This window comes from Caretta caretta, chromosome 6 (assembly GCF_965140235.1).
Source record: "Caretta caretta isolate rCarCar2 chromosome 6, rCarCar1.hap1, whole genome shotgun sequence".
Taxonomy (NCBI): Eukaryota; Metazoa; Chordata; order Testudines; family Cheloniidae; genus Caretta; species Caretta caretta.
Window position 1 is genome coordinate 12,795,117 of NC_134211.1, and position 24,695 is coordinate 12,819,811.

Below are 24,695 nucleotides of genomic sequence, written 5' to 3' on the forward strand. Positions count from 1 at the left end.
GCCATCACACATGGGTGCCTAGTGCCTGTGGCTGGCTCTAATTCCCCTTGCGTAGCCTGTGTTGCCCTGTGGTTTATCAGGCACCGGTACTGACTTGTCATTAAGTTTCACAAACGGACACTTCCTTAGGAGGCTGCTTCCCCTTCAGTTAATGTCTTGCAGTCTGCAAAGTCACGCTGAGTGCACCGGGTTCCAGGGCCCCAGCGCCTGGGTTCACCCCCCAGTGCCCCTCCAGCAGGATCCACACCCCAGGCACTAGGGCTAGGATTCACCCCCCCCCCGTCCCCCTCCAGCAGGATCCACACCCCAGGCACTAGCATTAGGATTCATACAACCAGCCCCCTTCCCCCAAGCAGGATCCATGGCCAGGATTTGGACTCCCAGCTTCCCTTTGTACAGCCATCTCCTGGCTGTGTGGGCTTGTGAGCATCGTGTCTGGTTGCATGCACTCTGCTGGGAGTTGCCGCTCAGGAAGGGTTGGGATGCTGTTAATTTTATTTTCCACACTAAAAAATGTCAGAGGAAATTGTTGCTGGGCTGCTAGACCCGTTCCGGCTCCCAGGAGGGAACGAAAAGATCCTGATACACAGGCTGAGGCTATGGATGATGCCCGAAAGGGCTCATGGCCCAGTCGATGCTCCAAATAGGTGGGAGGTGTTAGGGTGATGCCTGCCCCGAATGTGGCCATTTCCCCGTTGCAGCCTGGCAGTGGGTGGCAAACCCCAGCCAAGGTTTTGGAACTCCAGCTTCCTGTGTTAGCAAATGACCTCAAGCGAGTGCCTTGCAGGCTGCAGGGATCTGCAGTAGCTCCAGGCTCCATTGGAGTAGAGGGCACAGGGTGCAGGAGTCCCTGACCCTGCTGCCAAGCCTGGCTCCTCTGGCACATCAGCCACACTCCCCTGCTGTCCCTTCAGCTCTCTGTGCCCACTCCTGGAAGGAGCAGGAGTCAGGTGACCCCTGCGGGCTGCCAGAGCTGAGCAGGAGTCCTCCTGCAGGATGCTTCTTGGACACGGGGGCACTGCACTGAGGGCAGGGGTTCTCTCCTCTCCCCTCTGCTAGGGCTGCTATCTCTGCTTTGTCCGCAGTTCCCCCCTAGGCTGCCCCTTCCCCACCTACATGCCCCCAGGAGCTCTCCCTCATTGACTTTCCAGGCATCCCTGGCTCCGCTTGCTCTGTTGCTCTCATGGGGGGCTTGGCACACCCCACCCTCTGGAGAAATGCCTGGTACAGGGTGGATTAACCAGGCCTGTGTTTCAGACTCCCAGCACATGCGTGTGCCTGGCAACACTGCTGTTTTGTTTACAGCCTTCACGAAGTTTTTTTGCTGGGGAATTTCCCTTGTTGTTTAAAGGAACGTATTCAAGAATGGGATACAGGGACTGTGATCCTCCCCTGACTCCAGCTTCTTGTTTTTAGGTCTGGGGCACTAAGGGTGACACAATACAAGGCCACCATCTCTGAACTGAGAGCTCTGCTGGCAGAGTGTGAGACTCCATCGGCACCACTGGGCCCCTGGCAGGGTGATCAGTTGGCCGGCTTCTATTCAGACATCTGCAGGCACTAGCTGCTGCCCAGCACTGCCGCTCAGGAATCTCCCTGTGGCCCTGCAGTGTCAACTTGTTCCTGGGGGGCTTGAGGTGCCGCTCACACCCCAGAGGGCTGGAGGAGTTGCCCCATCCTCATTCCTTGCTCTGGACCTGCCCACCCTGTGCTGAAGTTTGGGAGATGGGACCACCTCATCTCTGGCCCCAGCTGAGTGCCATGGGGTCATAGCCCACATGCCCACCCCCTGCAGGGGAGCAAGTCCTGCACCCAACCTGGGGCTGATCTATCCGTCTGTGGTTCTTTTGCAGGATGAAGACCTTTCCAGGAGGAGCCAGCTGCAGCGACGGTGAGGTGCCATCCCTATAACCTCCTCCCCCCCCCCCCCAGCCAAAGGGGAGCTGGTTCCCAACCCCAGCCCCCCTCTACCTGCTCCCTGGTCACTGGCGGGAGATGGGAGGCAGGTAAGGGGGTCCCACCAGGGAGGAGCAATGACCATGCACCCTGCTGTTTGGAAGGAGGAAGTGATGCTGGGATTCCCATGCTGGGCCCTGCCTGTTGCATTTGAAGGTCTTGCCCTATAGCGGCTGGATAGGAGAAGGGACTGTGCCCCATATTGGCCCCCCAAGCATCCAGGCTGCTGAGCGGGTGGGTGTTCCTATCAATCACTCTTCACCCTGCTGACTTTTGAGTCCTGCCCCCATGAATCACCCCAGCCTTTGCATCTGCTCAGAGCCCCAGGGTGAAATTAACCTGCCCCTGGAGAGTTTTACCTCTGTCCCCTGCAGGCATCTGATCACCTGCTCTGAAATTGACCAGGGGCTTGTTAGTGGCCAAGCTCTGAACAGCTGCTGAGGCACAGGAGCCACCTGCCTGCAGACTGAGGCACAGGAGCCACCTGCCTGCAGACTCAGGCAGACGCCTCACATCTGGGCAGTTGTCTTCACAACCCTAAGGGTTACAACTCATTTCTTTTTCTCAGTGGAAGCTGGCGTGCCCAAATTTGACAGAGTAGGTCCCTCCCCTCCCCTGGGGCCGGCTTCCTTTGTAGGTGCAGGATGTTCCTCTGTCTCATGCCCATGTCCCCTCCCCATCTGCCCCCAGGCACAGCTTCGTCATGGTCAAAGGGGCCGCCCTGCTCCTGCAGGAAGAGGAGAAGCTGGAGACAGTGCAAGAAGCCCCGCCCTCCCCGGACCAAATGCAGAGCCAGCAGGAGCAGCACCTGCAGCTGATGATGGGGCTGCTGCGGCAAGAGGACGCCATCCACCTGGTGAGACGGGGCACAGCTGGCACAAGGTGGCTTCCAGGAGAGACCAGACCAGGGGGCAGAAACAATGGGACAGGGAGCGGAGATGGGTGATGGGGACAGTTGCCACATCAGATCATCAAACCGTTGGGTCCATCCAGCCCAGGATCAACACTTCCCTTCACCTCCCTCCTTGCCAGCTTGCCCCATATCAGCCCCATGGACCCATCCAGTCCAGCATCCCCCCACTGTGCCCCATATCAGCCACATGGGTCCATCCAGTCCAGCATCTCCCCAACATCACCCCTTACCCCAGATTAGCCCAATAGGCCGATCCAGCCACACAGGCTCCAGTGCTGCAGGAGCAGCTATCTCTGTGTACCCACAATGCATTGCTCCCACCCCACCTCGTCCTGGCACTCCCATTCGGGGGGCCAAGGTCCCCAGCCAGTGCTCTGGGCGTGAGGGTGAGCACAGCTTGGAGCAGCCTAGTGGGTTTGATCCTGGTGTTCAAGGAGGAAGCAACAACAGGATGTATACTGTAGGTGGGGAGGGGAAGGGGCAGACTGCGCCCTCCATGCCTGTGTCTCCCTGCACTCCTACTGCCCCTCTCCTGAGCCTCACTGCCCTGCCCCCTCCCTTCTTCCCAGTCCCAGCTGCAGCTGCCCCTCCCCATCCTGACTGCACTGGCCCAGTTCCTGCAGCACCCTCTCCCCCCCCCCCCCCCCCCCCGCATCCCACTCCCCACAGCCCTGTGTGCACAGACTCCCTCCCTGGCAGGCTGGCTCAGGGCTGAAGTCCATCCATTGCATGAGCATTATTCATTGTTTGCGATACCAGGCCTGGTCTCTCCCCCCGCCCCGTCCCTGGCACTGGCCCAGCCTGACTGGAGAATTGTTAACCACTCCGGCGCGTGGGCTGCTCCACTGACTGGCAGGGTACAGGATGTCATGCCAGGCTGGAAAGCGCAGGGCTGGGCTGGGCAAAGTAGGCTTCTCCCCCTCCCTGGTGTCACAGCACCCCTTGCTGTGGAGGACGGGGCTGGGCAAAGTAGGCTCCTCCCCCTCCCTGGTGTCACAGTACCCCTTGCTGGGGAGGACAGGGCTGGGCAGGGGAAGGTGGGGTGCTGTCTGTGTGCAGCATGGAGGTTGTTGGGGGAGGGGATCCCTGCCTGTGGAATTTCATTTCTGAGCAGCCAGTTCCCCATTTATGGCTGAAGGGCTCTTGCTCTCACCTCCTGGGCTGGCAGCCAGAGCCAGCTGCACAGTCCAGCCCAGGGGACTCTGCAGGGAGCTTCCCTTGCTTGTAAGGCTGAGTCATGCTGCCTATGCCCCCAGGGGCCCCCCAGCCCTTAGAGCTGTGTGTGGATTGCTGAGCCCCAGTCACACACTGACCCCCAGAGCAGAACAGAGACCCAGAGGTTCATCTCTTAACATCCCCCTTACAGAGCCCTGACACTGAGCTGGGAAACCACTGCCCAGCCCTGCCCTCTCCAGCAGGGGATGCTGGGAAATTGGGGAGAAGGAGGTGCCTTTACTGCCCAGCCCTGCCCTCCCCGAAGGGGGCGCTGGGTCACCACAGAGGGGGCAGAGCCTACTCTGCCTAGCCCCGCCTTCCACAGCAGGGGCACTGTGACACAGAGGCAGGGGCATATCGGGGGCACCGGGAGGTCACATGAAGAGGCAGGTCTCAGTCTGCCTTTGGCTTCATCTCCAGGCTGTGCGACTGGAGTCAACCCGACCCCACCGGATCCGGTATCTGCTGCTCGTGTCGACGGAGGAGCTGGAGGGCAAGAGCGAGACAGTGCTTCTGGGCGTGGACTTCCCTGAAGAGGGGTGAGGAAATTGCGGGGGGTGCAGTGAGGAGCACGGAGGGATAGGGGATGCAAGGAGTATGTTGGTGAGTGAGGCATGGGGAGGGGGAGCACAGAGGAGAGGGGAATTAGGGTGGGGGGGAGCAGGACTGAGGAGTGGGGGGTTCATGCCCCATGACCCGTGGGGGGAGCCGCCTGAGCTCTCAGCACCAGAGTGGCCAAACTCTTTGCTCTGCCCTTGGGCTGCCCCCCAGCACCAGAGCAGAACCCTGGAGAGGCACAGGGAGCTGGAGTCTGTGGGGTCCTTGTTCCAAGTCTTGTCCTTGTTCCAACCTCCCCCATACCCCAGTGGGGACCCCTACACTCACCCCCTAGCTATGCTGTGCGCTTTGACCCCTCTCTCTGCCCCTAGATCAGCCAAATGCACCCTGGGGATGGTGCTGCCCCTCTGGAGCGACACCCAGGTCTTCCTCGATGGCGATGGGTAAGAGATCTCAGTCGTCCGTGCTACCCCACTGGGGAGATCTCCTGTGCGGGGAGAGAGGGAAATTCTGCCTTGTGCGCAATCAGGACTGCGTTTCACCCCCCCACATGCCACACACAGTGCCCCCAGCGAAAGCCTGTCCTGCCCTCTGCTGGACGGAGATGGGAGTACAGGCTCCAGACTCATTGCCTGAACCACTGCCTGGCACACAGCTCCCCCTCCTCTCTCTGAACAGGGTCGTGGGACTCTGAGAGCCATGCCACCTCCCACAGCAGCACCACCAGCCATGGCCCACGCGAGATGCTCAAGGTCCTGTGTGCTCTGCTGGGGCAGCTGCATCTTAACCAGCCATCACCAGCCCAGTCAGCAGTGAGAAATTGTACCAAAATGTTTCCTAACGTAGGAAATGTTTATGGGCCACCCTTACATTTCAGAGTCAACATCATAAACTGATACACATTTGTACCTGTCCCAGCTGTTGCTCTGAGCTGCCTGCATACTCAGGCAGATGCCACTGTGGTGATCTAAGCAATAATAACAACACTTGGCTCCTATCTAGGGCTTTTCATCAGTAGATCTCAAAGCACTATACAAAGAAAGTCAGGAGCATTAGCACCATTTTACAGATGAGGAAACTGAGGCACAGAGGGGGAAGTGACTTGCCCAAGATCACCCAGCAGACCAGAATCCAAGCCAGAAATAGAACCCAGGTTTTCTGAGTCCTAGGCCAGTGCTCTACCCAGTAGCCTCACAGACCTCCTTAAACAGGAAGCATGTATTAAAGGAAATAGCCTTCTGTTCTTCAACTTGAGTCCCAGCTTTTACTCTTTTGTTTACCAGGGTCCTCCCAGTATTTGGAGCTCTTTAGTGCACACTGCGACCTCTGGTGGCTGTATGAAGTACTGCAAGGCCCAGATGTCACTTTTTCTAAAGGAAGCTGAGAGTCTGTGTGGGGATGGGCTTCTCAAATGGGCAGGGCTTGGTTTGTGGGGCAGAGGTTGGGAGAATACCAACACACTCTCCTCCCCCTGCAAATGGTGCTGCCGCTGCTGTATGGAGCAGAGAAAGCCCAGCTTGACTCTCAGATCCCAGACGCTGCAACCCACCCCACCTCTGCTCATGCATGTGATCTGGGTTCCAGGGAGCTGCTGGGCTTGCACTGCGCATTTACAGAGCCTCTCAGTCCAGCCCTGTGTGTGAAGGGTGAATGTCCTCCTCTCCTCCTGCATCCAGCCCCCTCTCCCTGCCCAACCCCCCTGTGAAATCCCTGCCTTGCTCTCTGTGTCTAGGGGCTTCAGTGTGACGTCCGGGGGGCAGACGCGCATCTTCAAACCCATCTCTGTGCAGACCATGTGGTGAGTGACCCCCACACTGCCTGTCAAGTGCAGCTGGTCGGAGCTTTGGGATTATGTGGGGGATGGAATATCACTGTGGCTGGGACCCACTAGAACAAGGGTTTAGGGACAGAGTGGGAGAGATGGGATTTGAGCTGGACTGTGAGCTTTCCATTTGTTCCGCCCATCAGACTTGGAAAACAGGGGATATCTGTGGGGATAGCCCCAGGGAGGAGGTGTCATGGCTGCAGAAAGTAGAGGGATACCTCTGGGGTTTCCTTTGGGGGAGCTGTCAGGGCCACTGGGGCAGAGGGATATCTATGGGGATTGTCCTGGGGTGGAGGTGTGGTGGCTGTGGGAGACAGAGGGATATCTGTGGGGATTACCTTGGGGTGGAGGTGTGGTGGCAGGATATCTGTGGGAATTGCCCTGGGATGGAGATGTGGTGGCCACAGGAGTTGGAGGGATATCTGTGGGGATCTCTTCCCCCTTATGTGTCCCTGTGCTGAAGCCCTGCAATCAATGGAACAGGATGTCAAGACTGATTCCCCACTCTGGCATTTCGAGTGCAGAAGGTGGGGGCCCGCAAGGATTCTAAAAATTAATACTGGCCACTCCAGGCTGGCATTGAACTCCCAAGGTCACGGTTTCTCTCTGACCTTGGATGGGTAGCCACCCAAGTGCAAAAACCTCTTTGGGACCCAGGAAGGCTCACTTGGGAATTCCCTCCTCTGGGATACCCTCAAGCCCTTTCACCCCCACCCCCCACCAGGGAAGAGCTGAGAAAGAAAACAAAGGAAATCAGCTGTTGCCACCAGCTAATTAAACAACATCTGCACAAACCTCTTAGGGACACAAAAATCCAATCCTGTTCTTAAAAATGGTAAATTTTATTAAACCCCAAATGAAAGGAAATACATTTGGAACCCAAGCTTTTTGCTAGATCTTAAAAAAACAATTACAAAAATTAAGTATCAAGATAGCTCTCTTGAGGTTCAGCTTAAAGGTTACAAGCAAATAAAAGCATCTGGGGTTAGCACAAAGGAGTCCACAAGCCAATAAGAAATAAAATAAATAACCCGAATAGCGTCTTCCTAGACATTCGCTGATTATTACATATTTGGGGTTTCAGATAAGTAGGGTTGAGGTATGATTTGATGCTTTTTCATACCTGGTTTTAAAGCTGCATACAGCATTGCTGCTCTGCTCTTTTCCGGAGAACCACAACACAGACAAAGAGAAGTTATTTCCCTATTTTAAAAAGTTCTAGCCCTCCCATTGGCTCTTTTGGTCAGGTGCCCACTCCTTTCCTTTTATCTGTGGGCTTGTTAACTCTTTACAGGTAAAGCACAGAATCATAGAATATCAGGGTTGGAAGGGACCTCAGGAGGTCATCAAGTTCAACACCCTGCTCAAAGCAGGACCAATCCCCAACTAAATCATCCCAGCCAGGGCTTTGTCAAGCCTGACCTTAAAAAATATCTAAGGAAGGAGATTCCACCACCTCCCTAGGTAACGCATTCCAGTGTTTCACCACCCTCCTAGTGAAAAAGTTTTTCCTAATATCCAACCTAAACCTCCCCCACTGCAACTTGAGACCATTACTCCTCATTCTGTCATCTGCTACCACTGAGAACAGCCTAGATCCATCCTCTCTGGAACCCCCTTTCAGGTAGTTGAAAGCAGCTATCAAATCCCCCCTCATTCTTCTCTTCCGCAGACTAAACAATCCCAGATCCCTCAGCCTCTCCTCATAAGTCATGTGTTCCAGTCCCCTAATAATTTTTGTTGCCCTCCGCTGGACTCTTTCCAATTTTTCCACATCCTTCTTGTAGTGCAGGGCCCAAAACTGGACACAGTACTCCAGATGAGGCCTCACCAGTGTCGAATAGAGTGGAACGATCACGTCCCTCGATCTGCTGGCAATGCCCCTACATATACATCCCAAAATGCCATTGGCTTTCTTGGCAACAAGAGCACACTGTTGACTCATATCCAGCTTCTCGTACACTGTAACCCCTAGGTGCTTTTCTGCAGAACAGCTGCCAAGCCATTCGGTCCCTAGTCTGTAGTGGTGCATGGGATTCTTCCGTCCTAAGTGCAGGACTCTGCACTTGTCCTTGTTGAACCTTATCAGATTTCTTTTGGCCCAATCCTGTAATTTGTCTAGGGCCCTCTGTATCCTATCCCTACCCTCCAGCGTATCTACCTCTCCTCCCAGTTTAGTGTCATCTGCAAACTTGCTGAGGATGCAATCCACACCATCCTCCAGATCATTTATGAAGATATTGAACAAAACCGGCCCCAGGACCGACCCTTGGGGCACTCCACTTGATACTGGCTGCCAACTAGACATGGAGCCATTGATCACTACCCGTTGAGCCCGACAATCTAGACAACTATCTATCCATCTTGTAGTCCATTCATCCAATCCATACTTCTTTAACTTGCTGGCAAGAATACTGTGGGAGACCGTGTCAAAAGCTTTGCTAAAGTCAAGGAACAACACGTCCACTGCTTTCCCCTCATCCACAGAGCCAGTTATCTCGTCATAGGAGGCAATTAGTTTAGCCAAGCATGACTTGCCCTTGGTGAATTCATGCTGACTGTTCCTGATCACTTTCCTCTCCTCTAAGTGCTTCAGAATTGATTCCTTGAGGACCTGCTCCATGATTTTTCCAGGGACTGAGGTGAGGCTGACTGGCCTGTAGTTCCCAGGATCATCTTCCTTCCCTTTTTTAAAGATGGGCACTACATTAGCCTTTTTCCAGTCGTCCGGGACTTCCCCGGATCGCCATGAGTTTTCAAAGATAATGGCCAATGGCTCTGCAATCACATCCGCCAACTCCTTTAGCACTCTCGGATGCAGCGCATCCGGCCCCATGGACTTGTGGTCATCCAGCTTTTCTAAATAGTCCCGAACCTCTTCTCTCTCCACAGAGGGCTGGTTACCTCCTCCCCATGCTGTGCTGCTCAGTGCAGTAGTCTGGGAGCTGACCTTGTTCGTGAAGACAGAGGCAAAAAAAGCATTAGCTTTTTCCACATCCTCTGCCACTAGGTTGCCTCCCTCATTCAGTAAGGGGCCCACACTTTCCTTGACTTCCTTCTTGTTGCTAACATACCTGAAGAAACCCTTCTTGTTACTCTTAACATCTCTTGCTAGCTTCAACTCCAGGTGTGATTTGGCCTTCCTAATTTCACTCCTGCATCCCCGAGCAATATTTTTATACTCTTCCCTGGTCATTTGTTCAATCTTCCACTTCTTGTAAGCTTCTTTTTTGTGTTCAAGATCAGCAAGGATTTCACTGTTAAGCCAAGCTGGTCGCCTGCCATATTTACTATTCTTTCTACACATCGGGATAGTTTGTCCCTGTAACCTCGTTAAGGAATCTTTAAAATACAGGCAGCTCTCCTGGACTCCCTTGCCCCTCATGTTATTCTCCCAGGGGATCCTGTCCATCAGTTCCCTGAGGGAGTCAAAGTCTGCTTTTCTGAAGTCCAGGGTCCGTATTCTGCTGCTCTCCTTTCTTCCTTGTGTCAGGATCCTGAACTCGACCATCTCATGGTCACTGCCTCCCAGGTTCCCATCCACTTTATCTTCCCTACTAATTCTTCCCGGTTTGTGAGCAGCAGGTCAAGAAGAGCTCTGCCCCTAGTTGGTTCTTCCAGCACTTGCACCAGGAAATTGTCCCCTACCCTTTCCAAAAACTTCCTGGATTGTCTGTGCACCACTGTATTGCTCTCCCAGCAGATATCAGGGTGATTGAAGTCTCCCATGAGAACCAGGGCCTGCGATCTAGTAACTTCCGTGAGTTGCTGGAAAAAAGCTTCGTCCACCTCATCCCCCTGGTCTGGTGGTCTATAGCAGACTCCCACTACGACATCACCCTTGTTGCTTACACTTCTAAACTTAATCCAGAGACACTCAGGTTTTTCCGCAGTTTCATACTTGAGCTCTGAGCAGTCATACTGCTCTCTTACATACAATGCAACTCCCCCACCTTTTCTGCCCTGCCTGTCCTTCCTGAACAGCTTATATCCATCCATGACAGTACTCCAGTCATGTGAGTTATCCCGCCAAGTCTCTGTTATTCCAATCACATCATAATTCCTTGACTGTGCCAGGACTTCCAGTTCTCCCTGCTTGTTTCCCAGGCTTCTTTCATTTGTATATAGGCACTTGAGATAACTCAGTGATCTTCCCTTTTTCTCAGTATGAGGCAGGACCTGCGTGCTCCTGCTCATGCTTCCTCTCGGTATCCCACTTACCTCAGGGCTTTGGTCTACTTCCCCCGGTGAACCTAGTTTAAAGCCCTCCTCACTAGGTTAGCCAGCCTGCTTGCGAAGATGCTCTTCCCTGTCTTCGTTAGGTGGAGCCCGTCTCTGGCTAGCACTCCTCCTTCTTGGAACACCATCCCATGGTCAAAGAATCCAAAGCCTTCTCTCCGACACCACCTGCGTAGCCATTTGTTGACTTCCACGATTCGACAGTCTCTACCCAGGCCTTTTCCTTCCATGGGGAGGATGGACGAGAAGACCACTTGCGCCTCAAACTCCTTTATCCTTCTTCCCAGAGCCACGTAGTCCGCAGTGATCCACTCAAGGTCATTCTTGGCAGTATCATTGGTGCCCACGTGGAGAAGCAGGAAGGGGTAGCAGTCCGAGGGCTTGATGAGTCTCGGCAGTCTCTCCGTCACATCGTGAATCCTAGCTCCTGGCAAGCGGCAGACTTCTCAGTTTTCCCGGTCAGGGTGGCAGATAGATGACTCAGTCCCCCTGAGGAGAGAGTCCCTGACTACCACCACCCGCCTCTAAGCAAGTAGAGAATAGCTACAAACGGGGATTTTGCAGCTAACTGGCTGGCTGGGTGCCCACAAAAGGGAGCTCTCCCCCCTCTCATTTGTCTCACAGGGGCTGTGACAGTCAAGTAGTTCTAGTGCAGATGCCCCATTCCCAGGCACTAGCCAAGCAGCAGGGGAGCAGGTGGGGTCCCACATGGGGAGGACCCCCTCTCCCCCCAGTGGGCAGGGGTCTGTGCCTTGCGCTTGTTGTGTCTCCAATCTGATGTCTGTCTGCTCCCCTCCCCCAGGTCGGTGCTGCAGGTGCTGCACAAGGCATGCAATGAAGCTGTCCACAACAACCACTTCCCCGGGGGCAGCGCTCTGGGCTGGGCTGAGTGGTACCAGCGCGCCATAGCCTCAGAGCAGAGCTGCATCAATGAGTGGCTGGCCATGTCCGACCTGGAGTCCGTGCGGCCCGACTCCCCTGCTCTCTTCTCTGACCAGTCAGTACCAGCGCTGTGGGCGGGGAGGGGTGGTATCGGCACAGGGTGGGAGGCCGGGGGGCTCCCCCCACCAGCTTCATTCAGCGAGCCACACATGTCCCCCTCTCCCTGGGGCAGTCCTCACCTTGGCAGCCAGCGGGGATCTGGACAAGGCAGGGCTCCACATAAGAGCCTCGAACGCTGGATGCTGATTGGCTGGAAAAGAGTTCTCACCCCCTTGCTGGAGCACCAGGTTTGAATCTTCCCTAGAGTGTGTGAATCGGTTGAATCTAAGCCAAACCCTAGTAGGCGGGTGGGGTCTGGGGGCAGAATCTGGGAGCCCTGTGGGCTTTGACACCCTACCTATTTCTGTGCCCCAGGCCAACAGAGCGTGAGCTTATGGAGCGGAAGATCCGGGCCAAACTGCGTGAGCTGATGGCCACGGCTGATCTGGAGAGCATCACCTCCAAGGAGGTGGGGTGCATGGGGAGGAGGGAGAGGCGGAGGAGTGGGTGGTGGAGGAAGGGGTTTGGGGTGGAAGATGGAGATGGGCATGCATTTTTGGGTAAAGATGGGCCTGGGAAGTGATTGGCTGCGGGAACGGGAAGGAAAGAGGGGCAGGATGTATGGGTTAGGGGGAAGTGGGAGTAACCAGCCAACCTTGCTTCCCGCCCTGGGGCCAGAGCGGGATCTTCCCTCTGATGCTCTGTTCCCCTTGCAGATCCGCACGGAGCTGGAGCGCCGCACTAGCTGCAGCCTGAAGGAGTACAAGGAGTTCATTGACAATGAGATGCTGCTCATCATGGCCCAGATGGATCGTCCCTCCAAGATCTTCGATCACCTGTACCTAGTGAGGAGCTGCCAGAGGCTGGGGAAAGCTCTGTCCTGGCCTCTTCCAGCAGGGGGCACTGCAGGGAGTGGAGCAGGAATGCAGGCTGTGGGGAGAGCTCCCAGCTATTCCAGTTCTGGCCTCTCCCAGAAGGGGGCACTGTGGGAAGTGGGGCAGAAGCACTGGTTGTTAGGGGAGCTCCCAACTACTCCAGTTCCATCCTCTCCCAGCAGGAGGAGCTCTTGCAGTTACTCAGAGCTGGACGTAGCCCCCTGGGGGTTGGACTTTCCTTGAGAAAGCGCTAAGGGAGCGGCTGCAGTCGCTGCCCCGGATTTCCCCATTCGTCCATTCACCCTGCTGTCCCCCTCTCTGCCTGTCTCTAGGGCTCCGAGTGGAACGCAGCCAACTTGGAGGAGCTGCAGCGCAACAGGTGTGTGCTCCGGCCCTGGGGGAGGGTTGGGGGAAGATTCCTCACCTGGCCCGTGTTGACCCAGGGCATCTTTCCATTGCCCTGCAGTGGCCAGACAGTGTAGAGAGGTTAGTGAGTCTGCTGCTGCTCCCAGGGCAAGGTCTGTCCCCACAGCCATCCTGACTGGGGTGCATACCGAAACACTGGAGCCCAGGTGCTGGGGGATGGGCGTCTTGGAGGGCCCCTGCCTGCCTATTGTTCTCCAGGATGCAAGGGGCTGTCTGAGCTGACTTTGAAACTTGCCTCCTGCACTGCCTCACTGCACTGCTGGTGCTCCTAGTGGGGGGGCAGGGCAGCTTGTCTCCAAGGCTGCCTGCTGGGATGGGCACTGGGAGTAGGGTGTTTCGGGGTGCGGTAGTACTGGGGAGCCCCCAGCACCTCCCTCACTACTCCTCTGTGTCAGAATCAGCCACATCCTCAACGTGACCCGGGAAATCGATAACTTCTTCCCGGCACTTTTCACCTACCTGAATGTGCGGCTCTATGATGAAGAGGCTTCCCAGCTGCTGCCCTACTGGAAGGAGACATATCACTTCATCTCGGCTGTCCGGTAAGCGGGAGGCTTGCGGGGAGGAATCGCACATGTGCTGATAACCAGGCGAATCACCCCTCCCGTCTCTGGGGAGCTGCTGCCTTGTCCGCTCCACGCACCCCGGCCTCTGTCACTGGAGCTAAATGAGATCCCCAAGATAGTAGTGGCAATTGGTCCTTTGTCCTCTCTGTGCCTGCACTGTGGGCTGCAGCCTCTAGGTCAGGGGTGGGCAAACTTTTTGGCCTGAGGGCCACATCAGGTTTCTGAAATTGTATGGAGGGCCGGTTAGGGGAGGCTGTGCCTCCCCAAACAGCCAGGCATGGCCCAGCCCCCACGGGACTCCTGCCCCATCCAACTGCCCCTGTTCCCTGATAGTCCCCTGGACCCCTGCCCCATCCACCCCTCCTTCTCTCAGTCCCCTGACCGCCCCTGGACCCCCTGCTACCCCCCAGGACCCCTGCCCCATCCAACCACCTCTTCTCCCTGACCGCCCCCGGACCCCCCACCCCTAACTGCCACCCTCCACCCTATTCAACTGCCCCTCTCCTTTCTGAGTGCCCCCTCCCCGGGACCCCTGCCCTGCTCCCTGTCCCCTGACCACCCCGCACTGCCCCATCGAACCCCTCCTCTCCTTCCTGACTGCCCCCCCCGGGACCCCTGCCCCCATTCAACCCCCCTGTTCCCTGCCCTCTGACTTTGCGGATGATACTAAACTGGGAGGAGTGGTAGATACACTGGAGGGGAGGGATAGGATACAGAAGGACCTAGACAAATTGGAGGATTGGGCCAAAAGAAATCTGATGAGGTTCAATAAGGATAAGTGCAGGGTCCTGCACTTAGGACGGAAGAATCCAACGCACCGCTACAGACTAGGGGCCGAATGGCTAGGCAGCAGTTCTGCGGAAAAGGACCTAGGGGTGACAGTGGATGAGAAGCTGGATATGAGTCAGCAGTGTGCCCTTGTTGCCAAGAAGGCCAATGGCATTTTGGGATGTATAAGTAGGGGCATAGCGAGCAGATCGAGGGACGTGATCGTTCCCCTCTATTCGACATTGGTGAGGCCTCATCTGGAGTACTGTGTCCAGTTTTGGGCCCCGCACTACAAGAAGGATGTGGATAAATTGGAGAGAGTCCAGTGAAGGGCAACAAAAATGATTAGGGGTGTAGAACACATGACTTATGAGGAGAGGCTGAGGGAGCTGGGATTGTTTAGTCTGCAGAAGAGAAGAATGAGGGGGGATTTGATAGCTGCTTTCAACTACCTGAAAGGGGGTTCCAAAGAGGATGGCTCTAGACTGTTCTCAATCGTAGCAGATGACAGAACGAGGAGTAACAGTCTCAAGTTGCAGTGGGGGAGGTTTAGATTGGATATTAGGAAAAACTTTTTCACTATGAGGGTGGTGAAACACTAGGCGTTACCTAGGGAGATGGTAGAATCTCCTTCCTTAGAGATTTTTAAGGTCAGGCTTGGCAAAGCCCTGGCTGGGATGATTTAACTGGGAATTGGTCCTGCTTCAAGCAGGGGGTTGGACTAGATGACCTTCTGGGGTCCCTTCCAACCCTGATATTCTATGATTCTCCTGGGCCAGGAGCTCAGGAGCCGGGCAAGACGGTCCCGTGGACCGGATGTGGCTCGTGGGCCGTAGTTTGCCCACCTCTGCTCTAGGTGGCAACATAAACTGCCTCTTGCAGAGTCCATTACAAAAGGAGTGAGTGTGGGGGAGACGTCCAAAGACATGCATGGGAATGATCATATGTAACTTGGGTCACATGTGGGCACTGGAAAAGGAAGTGTGGAGGGCATCTCTGAGATAATCATCATAGCTTATCATTCCAAAACAGCAGCCATGACCTGGTGGTGTCTCTAATCTTAAACAGCTCCTCAGGAGGACAGATGTTGACGGGGGAAGCATTCAGATGTTTGCCTAGGCTCTTCACATTCACATCTGGGGCTGTTCCTCAGCTTCCACTTGATCGTATTGTCACCTGTCTCTGCCACCTCAGCTCTCACTCGATTTAGAGTACATCTGTGTGTGACAGAGCAGGAATTTTCTGTAGTATTTTTACGAGCCCTGTGTGTACCTCAGTTTCCCCTATACCTTGCATGGCGACCTGGTGTGGGGAGAAAAGTTTGCTCTCAGTGAAGGCTGAGACATGGTGCGTGTGTGTGTGTGTGTGTTCGTTCATATGGCCTAGCTGACAGAGCGGACTGAATGGGTTGTTAAAAAGGGGGGGGGGGTAGCTCAGTGGTTTGAGCATTGGCCTGCTAAACCCAGGTTTGTGAGTTCAGTCCTTGAGGGGGCCATTTAGGGATCTGGGGCAAAAATTGGGGATTGGTCCTGCTTTGAGCAGGGGGTTGGACTAGATGACCTCCTGAGGTCCCTTCCAACCCTCCTATTCTAATACTAGCAGAGGCCGACTCATATCAATGGAACATCTGAGAAGACAATGGAAAGCCCACTCACCAGGACATTGACACCTAGCAACCAATGACCCCAGAGGGCTGAGGATTTCCCTGCCTCTCAGGAGGGAAGCTGAGCAGAGAGCCCCGGAGGTTCAGGCTCAGGTGGCAGGGAGGCCATATGGCCTGCCCTGTGAATCATAGAATATCAGGGTTGGAAGGGACCTCAGGAGGTCCTCTAGTCCAACCCCCTGTTCAAAACAGGACCAATCCGCAATTTTTGCCCCAGATCCCTAAATGGCCCCTCAAGAATTGAACTCATAACCCTGGGTTTAGCAGGCCAATGCTCAAACCACTGAGCTATCCCTTCCCCCAGAAGGAGACTGCTTCGGTGTCTGGCACCACAAAGGGGGTCCCCCAAGAGATTGTTCAAATTTGGGGGTGTTGCACTGCCCTTGGGGATCCGCAACGCAGGGTTTTCGTTCAAGGTCGTGCCTGGAGGGAGTGGTTGTGAAGGAATTAGGTTCTCCAAGTTCTTCTGCCTCTTTATTACTCTGGAGCTTGCCACAGAGGTATTTGTGGTAAAGGGTTTTCAGAGACAAAGCTCTTTTGGGACTTCAGCCTCATCGATGAAGAGAACTGGATAAATTCAAACTTTAAAAGAAAATTGGATAAATTCATGAAGGTTAAGCTATTAACCAGGATGGGTAAGGAATGGTGTCCCTAGCCTCTGTTTGTCAGAGGGTGGAGATGGATGGCAGGAGAGAGATCACTTGATCATTACCTGTTAGGTTCACTCCCTCTGGGGCACCTGGCATTGGCCACTGTTGGTAGACAGGATACTGGGCTGGATGGACCTTTGGTCTGACCCATATGGCCGTTCTTATGATGGTGGAATGTGTCCGTGCAGTGGGTATCTGGGATCATACACATGTTTTGGTCTCTCCTTTCTACCTCACTGACGATGATGTAGTCCCTGCAAGGCAGTATAGCTACAGTTTAAAAGTGCCTGTGATGATTCTGCGGGATTGATTGAGTTTCTGTAACAATTTTGTGTGCATAACTCATGCTGGACCATATGGAGCACAGTACTCTGGAGCTAGTACCACAGGGCAAGACTGGTTAGTTGGTGTGCTTTGGGGTGAGCTCCCCTTTTATGTGGGCCAGTTTTTGGAGTACGCAATTCCTGGAGTTCACTTTCTTTTTCAGTTTCTTGATGTGCTCTTTGAGTGCCACCGTTCTATCTGAGGGAAGGGAACAGAAGGAGACTCCACTGATTGGAAGGCATGAGATGCACTGTCCTAGGGTTGGGGGTTCCATGACCACCGCTCCCAAGAGGCGGAGGCGGGTGGTGGTGGTCGGGGACTCTCTCATCAGGGGGACTGAGTCATCTATCTGCCGCCCCGACCGGGAAAACCGAGAAGTCTGCTGCTTGCCAGGAGCTAGGATTCACGATGTGACGGAGAGACTGCCGAGACTCATCAAGCCCTCTGATTGCTACCCCTTCCTGCTTCTCCACGTGGGCACCAATGATACTGCCAAGAATGACCTTGAGTGGATCACTGCGGACTACGTGGCTCTGGGAAGAAGGATAAAGGAGTTTGAGGCGCAAGTGGTCTTCTCGTCCATCCTCCCCGTGGAAGGAAAAGGCCTGGGTAGAGACTGTCAAATCGTGGAAGTCAACAAATGGCTACGCAGGTGGTGTCGGACAGAAGGCTTTGGATTCTTTGACCATGGGATGGTGTTCCAAGAAGGAGGAGTGCTGGGCAGAGACGGGCTCCACCTAACGAAGAGAGGGAAGAGCAGCTTCGCAAGCAGGCTGGCTAACCTAGTGAGGAGGGCTTTAAACTAGGTTCACTGGGGGAAGGAGACCAAAGCCCTGAGGTAAGTGGAGAAGCGGGATACTGGGAGGAAGCACGAGCAGGAGTGCGTGAGAGGGGAGGGCTTCTGCCTCATACTGAGAAAAAGGGACAATCAGCGGGTAATCTCAAGTGCCTATACACAAATGCAAGAAGCCTGGGAAACAAGCAGGGAGAACTGGAAGTCCTGGCACAGTCAAGGAACTATGATGTGATTGGAATAACAGAGACTTGGTGGGATAACTCACATGACTGGAGCACTGTCATGGATGGATATAAACTGTTCAGGAAGGAGAGGCAGGGCAGAAAAGGTGGGGGAGTGGCACTGTATGTAAGGGAGCAGTATGACTGCTCAGAGCTCCGCTATGAAACTGCGGAAAAACCTGAGTGTCTCTGGATTAAGTTTAGAAGTGTGAGCAACAAGGGTGATGTCGTGGTGGGAGTCTGGATCAGGGGGATGAGGTGGACAAGGCTTTCTTCTGGCAACTCTCAGAAGTTACTAGATCGCAGGCCCTGGTTCTCATGGGAGACTTCAATCACCCTGATATCTGCTGGGAGAGCAATACAGTGGTGCACAGACAATCCAGGAAGTTTTTGGAAAGGGTAGGGGACAATTTCCTGGTGCAAGTGCTGAAAGAACCAACTAGGGGCAGAGCTCTTCTTGACCTGCTGCTCACAAACCGGGAAGAATTAGTAGGGAAGATAAAGTGGATGGTAACCTGGGAGGCAGTGACCATGAGATGGTCGAGTTCAGGATCCTGACACAGGGAAGAAAGGAGAGCAGCAGAATACGGACCCTGGACTTCAGAAAAGCAGACTTTGACTCCCTCAGGGAACTGATGGGCAGGATCCCCTGGGAGAATAACATTAGGGGGAAAGTAGTCCAGGAGAGCTGCCTGTATTTTAAAGATTCCTTACTGAGGTTACAGGGACAAACCATCCGCATGTGTAGAAAGAATAGTAAATATGGCAAGCGACCAGCTTGCTGATCTTAAACACAAAAAAGAAGCTTACAAGAAGTGGAAGATTGGACAAATGACCAGGGAGGAGTATAAAAATATTGTTTGGGAATGCAGGAGTGAAATCAGGAAGACCAAATCACACCTGGAGTTGCAGCTAGCAAGAGATGTTAAGAGTAACAAGAAGGGTTTCTTCAGGTATGTCAGCAACAAGAAGAAAGTCAAGGAAAATGTGGGCCCCTTACTGAATGAGGGAGGCAACCTAGTGGTAGAGGATGTGGAAAAAGCTAATGTACTCAATACTTTTTTTGCCTCTGTCTTCATGAACGAGGTCAGCTCTCAGACTACTGCACTGGGCAGCACAGTATGGGGAGGAGGTGATCAGCCCTCTGTGGAGAAAGAAGTGGTTCGGCACTATTTACAAAAGCTGGATGACAACAAGTCCATGGGGCCAGATGCGCTGCATCCAAGAGTGCTAAAGGAGTTGGCGGATGTGATTGCGGAGCCATTGCCCAAAATCTTTGAAAACTCAGGGCGATCGTGGGAAGTCCCGGACGACTGGAAAAAGGCTAATGTAGTGCCCATCTTTAAAAAAAAGGGAAGGAGGAGGTTCCTGGGAACTACAGCCAGTCAGCCTCACCTCAGTCCCTGGAAAAATCATGGAGCAGGTCCTCAAGGAATCAATTCTGAAGCACTTAGAGGAGAGGAAAGTGATCAGGAACAGTCAGCATGGATTCACCAAGGGCAAGTCATGCCTGACTAATCTAATTGTCTTCTATGACAAGATAACTGGCTCTGTGGATGAGGGGAAAGCAGTGGACCTGTTGTTCCTTGACTTTAGCAAAGCTTTTGACACTGTCTCCCACAGTATTCTTGCCAGCAAGTTAAAGAAGTATGGATTGGATGAATGGACTACAAGATGGATAGAAAGTTGTCTAGATTGTCGGGCTCAACGGGTAGTGATCAATGGCTCCATGTCTAGTTGGCAGCCAGTATCAAGTGGAGTGCCCCAAGGGTCGGTCCTGGGGCCGGTTTTGTTCAATATCTTCATAAATGATCTGGAGGATGGTGTGGATTGCACCCTCAGCAAGTTTGCAGATGACACTAAACTGGGAGGAGAGGTAGATACGCTGGAGGGTAGGGATAGGATACAGAGGGCCCTAGACAAATTACAGGATTGGGCCAAAAGAAATCTGATAAGGTTCAACAAGGACAAGTGCAGAGTCCTGCACTTAGGACGGAAGAATCCCATGCACCACTACAGACTAGGGACCGAATGGCTTGGCAGCAGTTCTACAGAAAAGGACCTAGGGGTGACAGTGTACGAGAAGCTGGATATGAGTCAACAGTGTGCTGTTGTTGCCAAGAAGGCCAATGGAATTTTGGGATGTATAAGTAGGGGCATTGCCAGCAGATCGAGGGACGTGATCGTTCCCCTCTATTCGCCATTGGTGAGGCCTCATCTGGAGTACTGTGTCCAGTTTTGGGCCCCACAGTACAAGAAGGATGTGGAAAAATTGGAAAGAGTCCAGCAGAGGGCAACAAGAATGATTAGGGGACTGGAACACATGACTTATGAGGAGAGGCTGAGGGAACTGGGATTGTTTAGTCTGCAGAAGAGAAGAATGAGGGGGGATTTGATAGCTGCTTTCAACTACCTGAAAGGGGGTTCCAAAGAGGATGGATCTAGGCTGTTCTCAGTGGTAGCAGATGACAGAACAAGGAGTAATGGTCTCAAGTTGCAGTGGGGGAGGTTTAGGTTGGATATTAGGAAAAACTTTTTCACTATGAGGGTGGTGAAACACTGGAATGCGTTACCTAGGGAGGTGGTGGAATCTCCTTCCTTAGAAGTTTTAAGGTCAGGCTTGACAAAGCCCTGGCTGGGATGATTTAGTTGGGGATTGGTCCTGCTTTGAGCAGGGGGTTGGACTAGATGACCGCCTGAGGTCCCTTCCAACCCTGATATTCTATGATTCTAATGTGACCCTTAAGTACACTGGATATTCATAGAGCTCAAGGATTGTACCAGCCCACGATAGTTTTGCTTGGCCTGATGGTGTTTCAGGTAGAAGGCATAAGCTAGTGTCTTGGTAGGGCTGGCATTCAGGATCCATGTGTGATAGTACACTCAGGAAGCCAGTTAGAATGTCCTCCAATCTTTCCAACTGGGTAATGATGCAAAGATCATCTGCCTAAATAAATCTTCACACATCGGGAATTCCAGCTGGTCATTTGTGTAGACATAAACCAGAAAGGGTGACGCCACGGAACCTTGGGGCAAGCCATTCCATTGAGAATGACATTGACTTTTCTGGCCATCCATCACAACAAAAAAAGGTCACTTTTTGAGCAGGGAGGTGACTTGGGCCACCTTGCTACTTCAGTAGAAGCACACAATAGTTAACAGGGTTATAAGTAACTGACAGGTCAACAGCACAACTTCTCTTAATTTTACAGGCTTTGAAGACATTTTCGATGTATTGAGTTAAGTTTACAACTTGGCCACAGGCAGGAAGGTCCTGGGCATGGTCATCAGTCAACTGGCCTTCTACTGCTGGTGCTATTCCATCTGCTATTGTCTGTTCATATAGCTTGTAGGGCAGGGGTGGGCAAACTTTTTGGCCCGAGGGCCACATCTGGGAATAGAAATTGTATGGCGGGCCATGAATGCTCACAAAATTGGGGTTGTGTTGCGGGAGGGAGTGAGGGCTCAGGTTGGGGGTGTGGGCTTTGGGATGGGGCCAGAAATGAGGAGTTCAGGTTGTGGGAGGGGGCTCTGGGCTGGGGTGGGGCAGTGGGGTGCCGGGGTGGGTGAGGACTCTGGGGGTGTGGGCTCTGGGGTAGGGCTGAGGATGAAGAGTTTGGGGTGCAGGAGGGTGCTGTAGGCTGGGATCAAGGGGTTTGGAGGGGGATCAGGGCTGGGGTGGGGGATTGGAGTCCTGGGGGGGGTGAGGACTCCGGTTGGGGGTGTGGGCTCTGGGGTGGGGCTGAGGATGAAGGGTTTGGGGTGCAGGAGGGTGCTCTGGGCTGGGATCAAGGGTTTCAGAGGGTGGGAGAGGGATCAGGGCTGGGGCAAGGGGTTGGGGCATGGGAAGAGGCTCAGGGGGGCAGGCTCCATGCGGCTTCCAGAAGGAGCAGCATGTCTCATCTCTGGCTCCCATGGGGAGGTGTAGCCAGGCGGCTTTTGCACGCTGCCCCGTCCAAAGGCGCTGCCCCTGCAGCTTCCATTGGCGCGCCGGAGGGGGCCATTGGAGCTGGAGCGTAGGAGCCGGAGCGGGGCCATGCTGCTGCTTCCGAGAGCTGCATGGAGCGGCCCCCGATCCTGCTTCCCGACCAGAGTGGGGCAAGCCCCAGACCCTGCTTCCCAGCAGGAGTGCAATGGCCAACTTAAAACTGCTGGCGGGCTGTAGTTTGCCCACCCCTGTTGTAGGGTAAGCAGAATAAGGCTCTTGAGTGGTAATGTTACAGAGTTTAGGGTCTTTGTGGCTTGAGTAGTGCGACAGCTTTGGCCTGTCTTCACAGCGTGGGTACCTCTATGCAGGAATCAAAGAAGTCAAACAGCCACTTCTGTTCTCCCACCCTGAAGCAAGGGTACCAGAAAACAGGGGAGCAGGGGCCATGGCCCCATCACATTTTACCGGCTGTAAGGGTGAGTGATGGGGGGCGGGGTCTTGGGGGGAAGAGGTGGCACGAGGGCAGAGGCTCAGGAAGAAGGGGTAGTGTGGTGGGAAAGGGTTAAGAGTACATTCGATCTCCCAGAATCCAGCTGTCTCTTCATGTTCCAGCGTTTTTGTGGCTATGTCAGCTCCTGGTGTTGGAGCTGATCATTGTGGACTTTGCTGTCTCCTGCTTGACTTGTTCCATTCAGCACACAGCTGCGTGGGCGGGTTTACGGGTTGTGATGCTTCATCATATGACTGCAGCGGTGCACTTTGGTTGTAGTCCATAGGGGTCAGCTCGCGAATGGTGGCCTGTGCTTTTTTGCTTTCATGGCACAAGTTTGTTGCCAGAGGGATCCAGGTCAAACAGGTCTGAATATCTCCTTGAATTGCTGGTTTGTCTGTTCTGAAGCCCCAGTACAGATAGTGTCCGAAGTCCCTGGGACGCTTCCTGGCGGTACCCAGGATTGTGCAGCACCTAAACTACCACCTGCCCTTAGCATGAGAGAGCCTGGTCTGTGCCTGCCAGAAATCAGCTCCGTGACTCCACCAGCAACACAATCGCCCCACTCTCAGCCTGCACAGACACCGCTGTCCCTCTGCAGATGAGCAACAGGCACGCTTCAACCCCCAAGCATCCCCCTGGAGCATCCAGCCCCTGCTCCACTGGACACTCGCAGTATGTACCGATCCGTCGTTCGTTTGGGACCGTGCCCCGCAGCTTCCCACGTACATCGCAGCTCACTGCACTGCGATACATTTATAGGGAAAACAAGGTGAGGCAAAATACCTTGTTCGCTTCAGCAGGCTCAGTCCTTTTTAGCCTTGGACACTCGGGTCTTGGACAAGGTGAATCCTTACAGGTGGCACAGGGTCCTGCTACTCGTCTCCTCAGTCAGTCCCTTGTGCTTGTTTTCCTTCCCTTCTGGGGAGCGAGTGCAACCTCCCTACTGGGAAGGTCTGGTGTCTTGCTGCAAACAGCCTGCTGGCAGCTTCCCTGCTCCTCTCACTCCCTCACTCTCCCCCTCCTACCACCCAGGGGAGGGTTTAAAAAGGTCCCAAGTAGTTGGAGTCAGCTGACCCTAATTGGTTCCCTAGCAGCCCCTTTTCCAGCTGAACCTTATTGCCCCCTGGTTATCTCTCCTCAGTGGATAGGGAGGGGCCTTTTAATCTCTTGGGACTAATTACTACCCCCCTTTTGTAGCTGTTTGTCCTGGGTTTACCATATATTTCCCCCCCCCCCCCCCCCGCTCAACACTACGGGTTTGGGCTACTTGGGTTGGCAAACAGGGCACTCTCGACAGGCCATCCACATTGTCATGTTGGATTCCAGACCTATGTTGTACTCTGAAGTGGAAGGGTTGAAGCAACAGGAACCATCTCGTCACTCTCGCATTTTTGTCTTTATTTTGGTGCATCCACTGCAGAGGAGCATGGTCCGTGACAAGGGTAAAGCTCCGTCCCAGTAAATAGTAGCAGAGGCTTTCTACAGCCCATTTTACTGCCAGGCATTCTTTTTCGACAACGGCGTATTTCCGTTCCCTAGGCAGGAGCTTCCTACTAAGGAAGAGGATGGGGTGTTCATCATCCCCGACCATTTGTGAAAGTACTGCCCTCAACTCTACATCAGAGGCCTCGGTTTGTAGGATAAACTCCTTCCCCCAGTCTGGGGCCACGAGTACGGGGTCAGTGCAGAGGGCCGTCCGTAGATCTAAAAAAGCGTCTTCAGCTGCGGTCGTCCATCTTACTATGTCTGGGCCCCGTGCTTTCGTTAGGTCCATTAATGGGCATGCCCTGGTGGCAAAGTGGGGAATGAACCGTCTAGAGTACCCCACTAGTCCCAGGAATGCTCTGACCTGGTTTTTTCGGAGTGGTTGGGGCCACTTCTGTATAGCTTCTAACTTGTTGAGCTGGGGCCTCATCCACACCCCTCCCCACTATATACCTGAGGTATTTGGCTTCATCTAGCCTGAGTGAACATTTGGAGGGGTTTGCCGTCAGCCCCGCCTTCCTCAGGGTATCCAGCACTGCCTCCACCTTCTCCAAGTGTGTCTCCCAGTCGGTGCTATATATGATAACGTTGTCGGTTAGCTCATCTATCTAGGGTATAGGGTACGCATCAAACTGGGATACCTCATTCAGCTTTCGGAAGTCGTTGCAGAACCTCACGCTGCCATCCGGCTTAGGCACTGAAACCACTGGGCTTGACCATTGGCTATGAGAGTCTTCAATGACTCCGAAGGCCAGCATTTTCCTGACCACTGTCCTGATCTCCTCGCTTTTGCCTCTGGGATCCGGTATGGCT

General features: G+C 53.9%; 1 protein-coding gene across 3 annotated transcripts in view; it reads left to right on the forward strand.

Moving 5' to 3' along the window:
- SSH3 (slingshot protein phosphatase 3) overlaps positions 1-24,695 on the forward strand; it is a 34,487-nt gene that overhangs the window by 2,973 nt on the left and 6,819 nt on the right. For all 3 annotated transcript variants that reach the window (XM_048853107.2, XM_048853109.2, XM_048853106.2), the window contains exons 2-11: positions 1,854-1,891; positions 2,647-2,812; positions 4,505-4,623; positions 5,014-5,085; positions 6,375-6,440; positions 11,509-11,703; positions 12,063-12,156; positions 12,404-12,532; positions 12,895-12,941; positions 13,384-13,530. In XM_048853107.2, the coding sequence (XP_048709064.2) occupies positions 1,854-1,891; positions 2,647-2,812; positions 4,505-4,623; positions 5,014-5,085; positions 6,375-6,440; positions 11,509-11,703; positions 12,063-12,156; positions 12,404-12,532; positions 12,895-12,941; positions 13,384-13,530 (1,073 nt within the window). The remainder of the gene's footprint in view (positions 1-1,853; positions 1,892-2,646; positions 2,813-4,504; positions 4,624-5,013; positions 5,086-6,374; positions 6,441-11,508; positions 11,704-12,062; positions 12,157-12,403; positions 12,533-12,894; positions 12,942-13,383; positions 13,531-24,695) is intronic.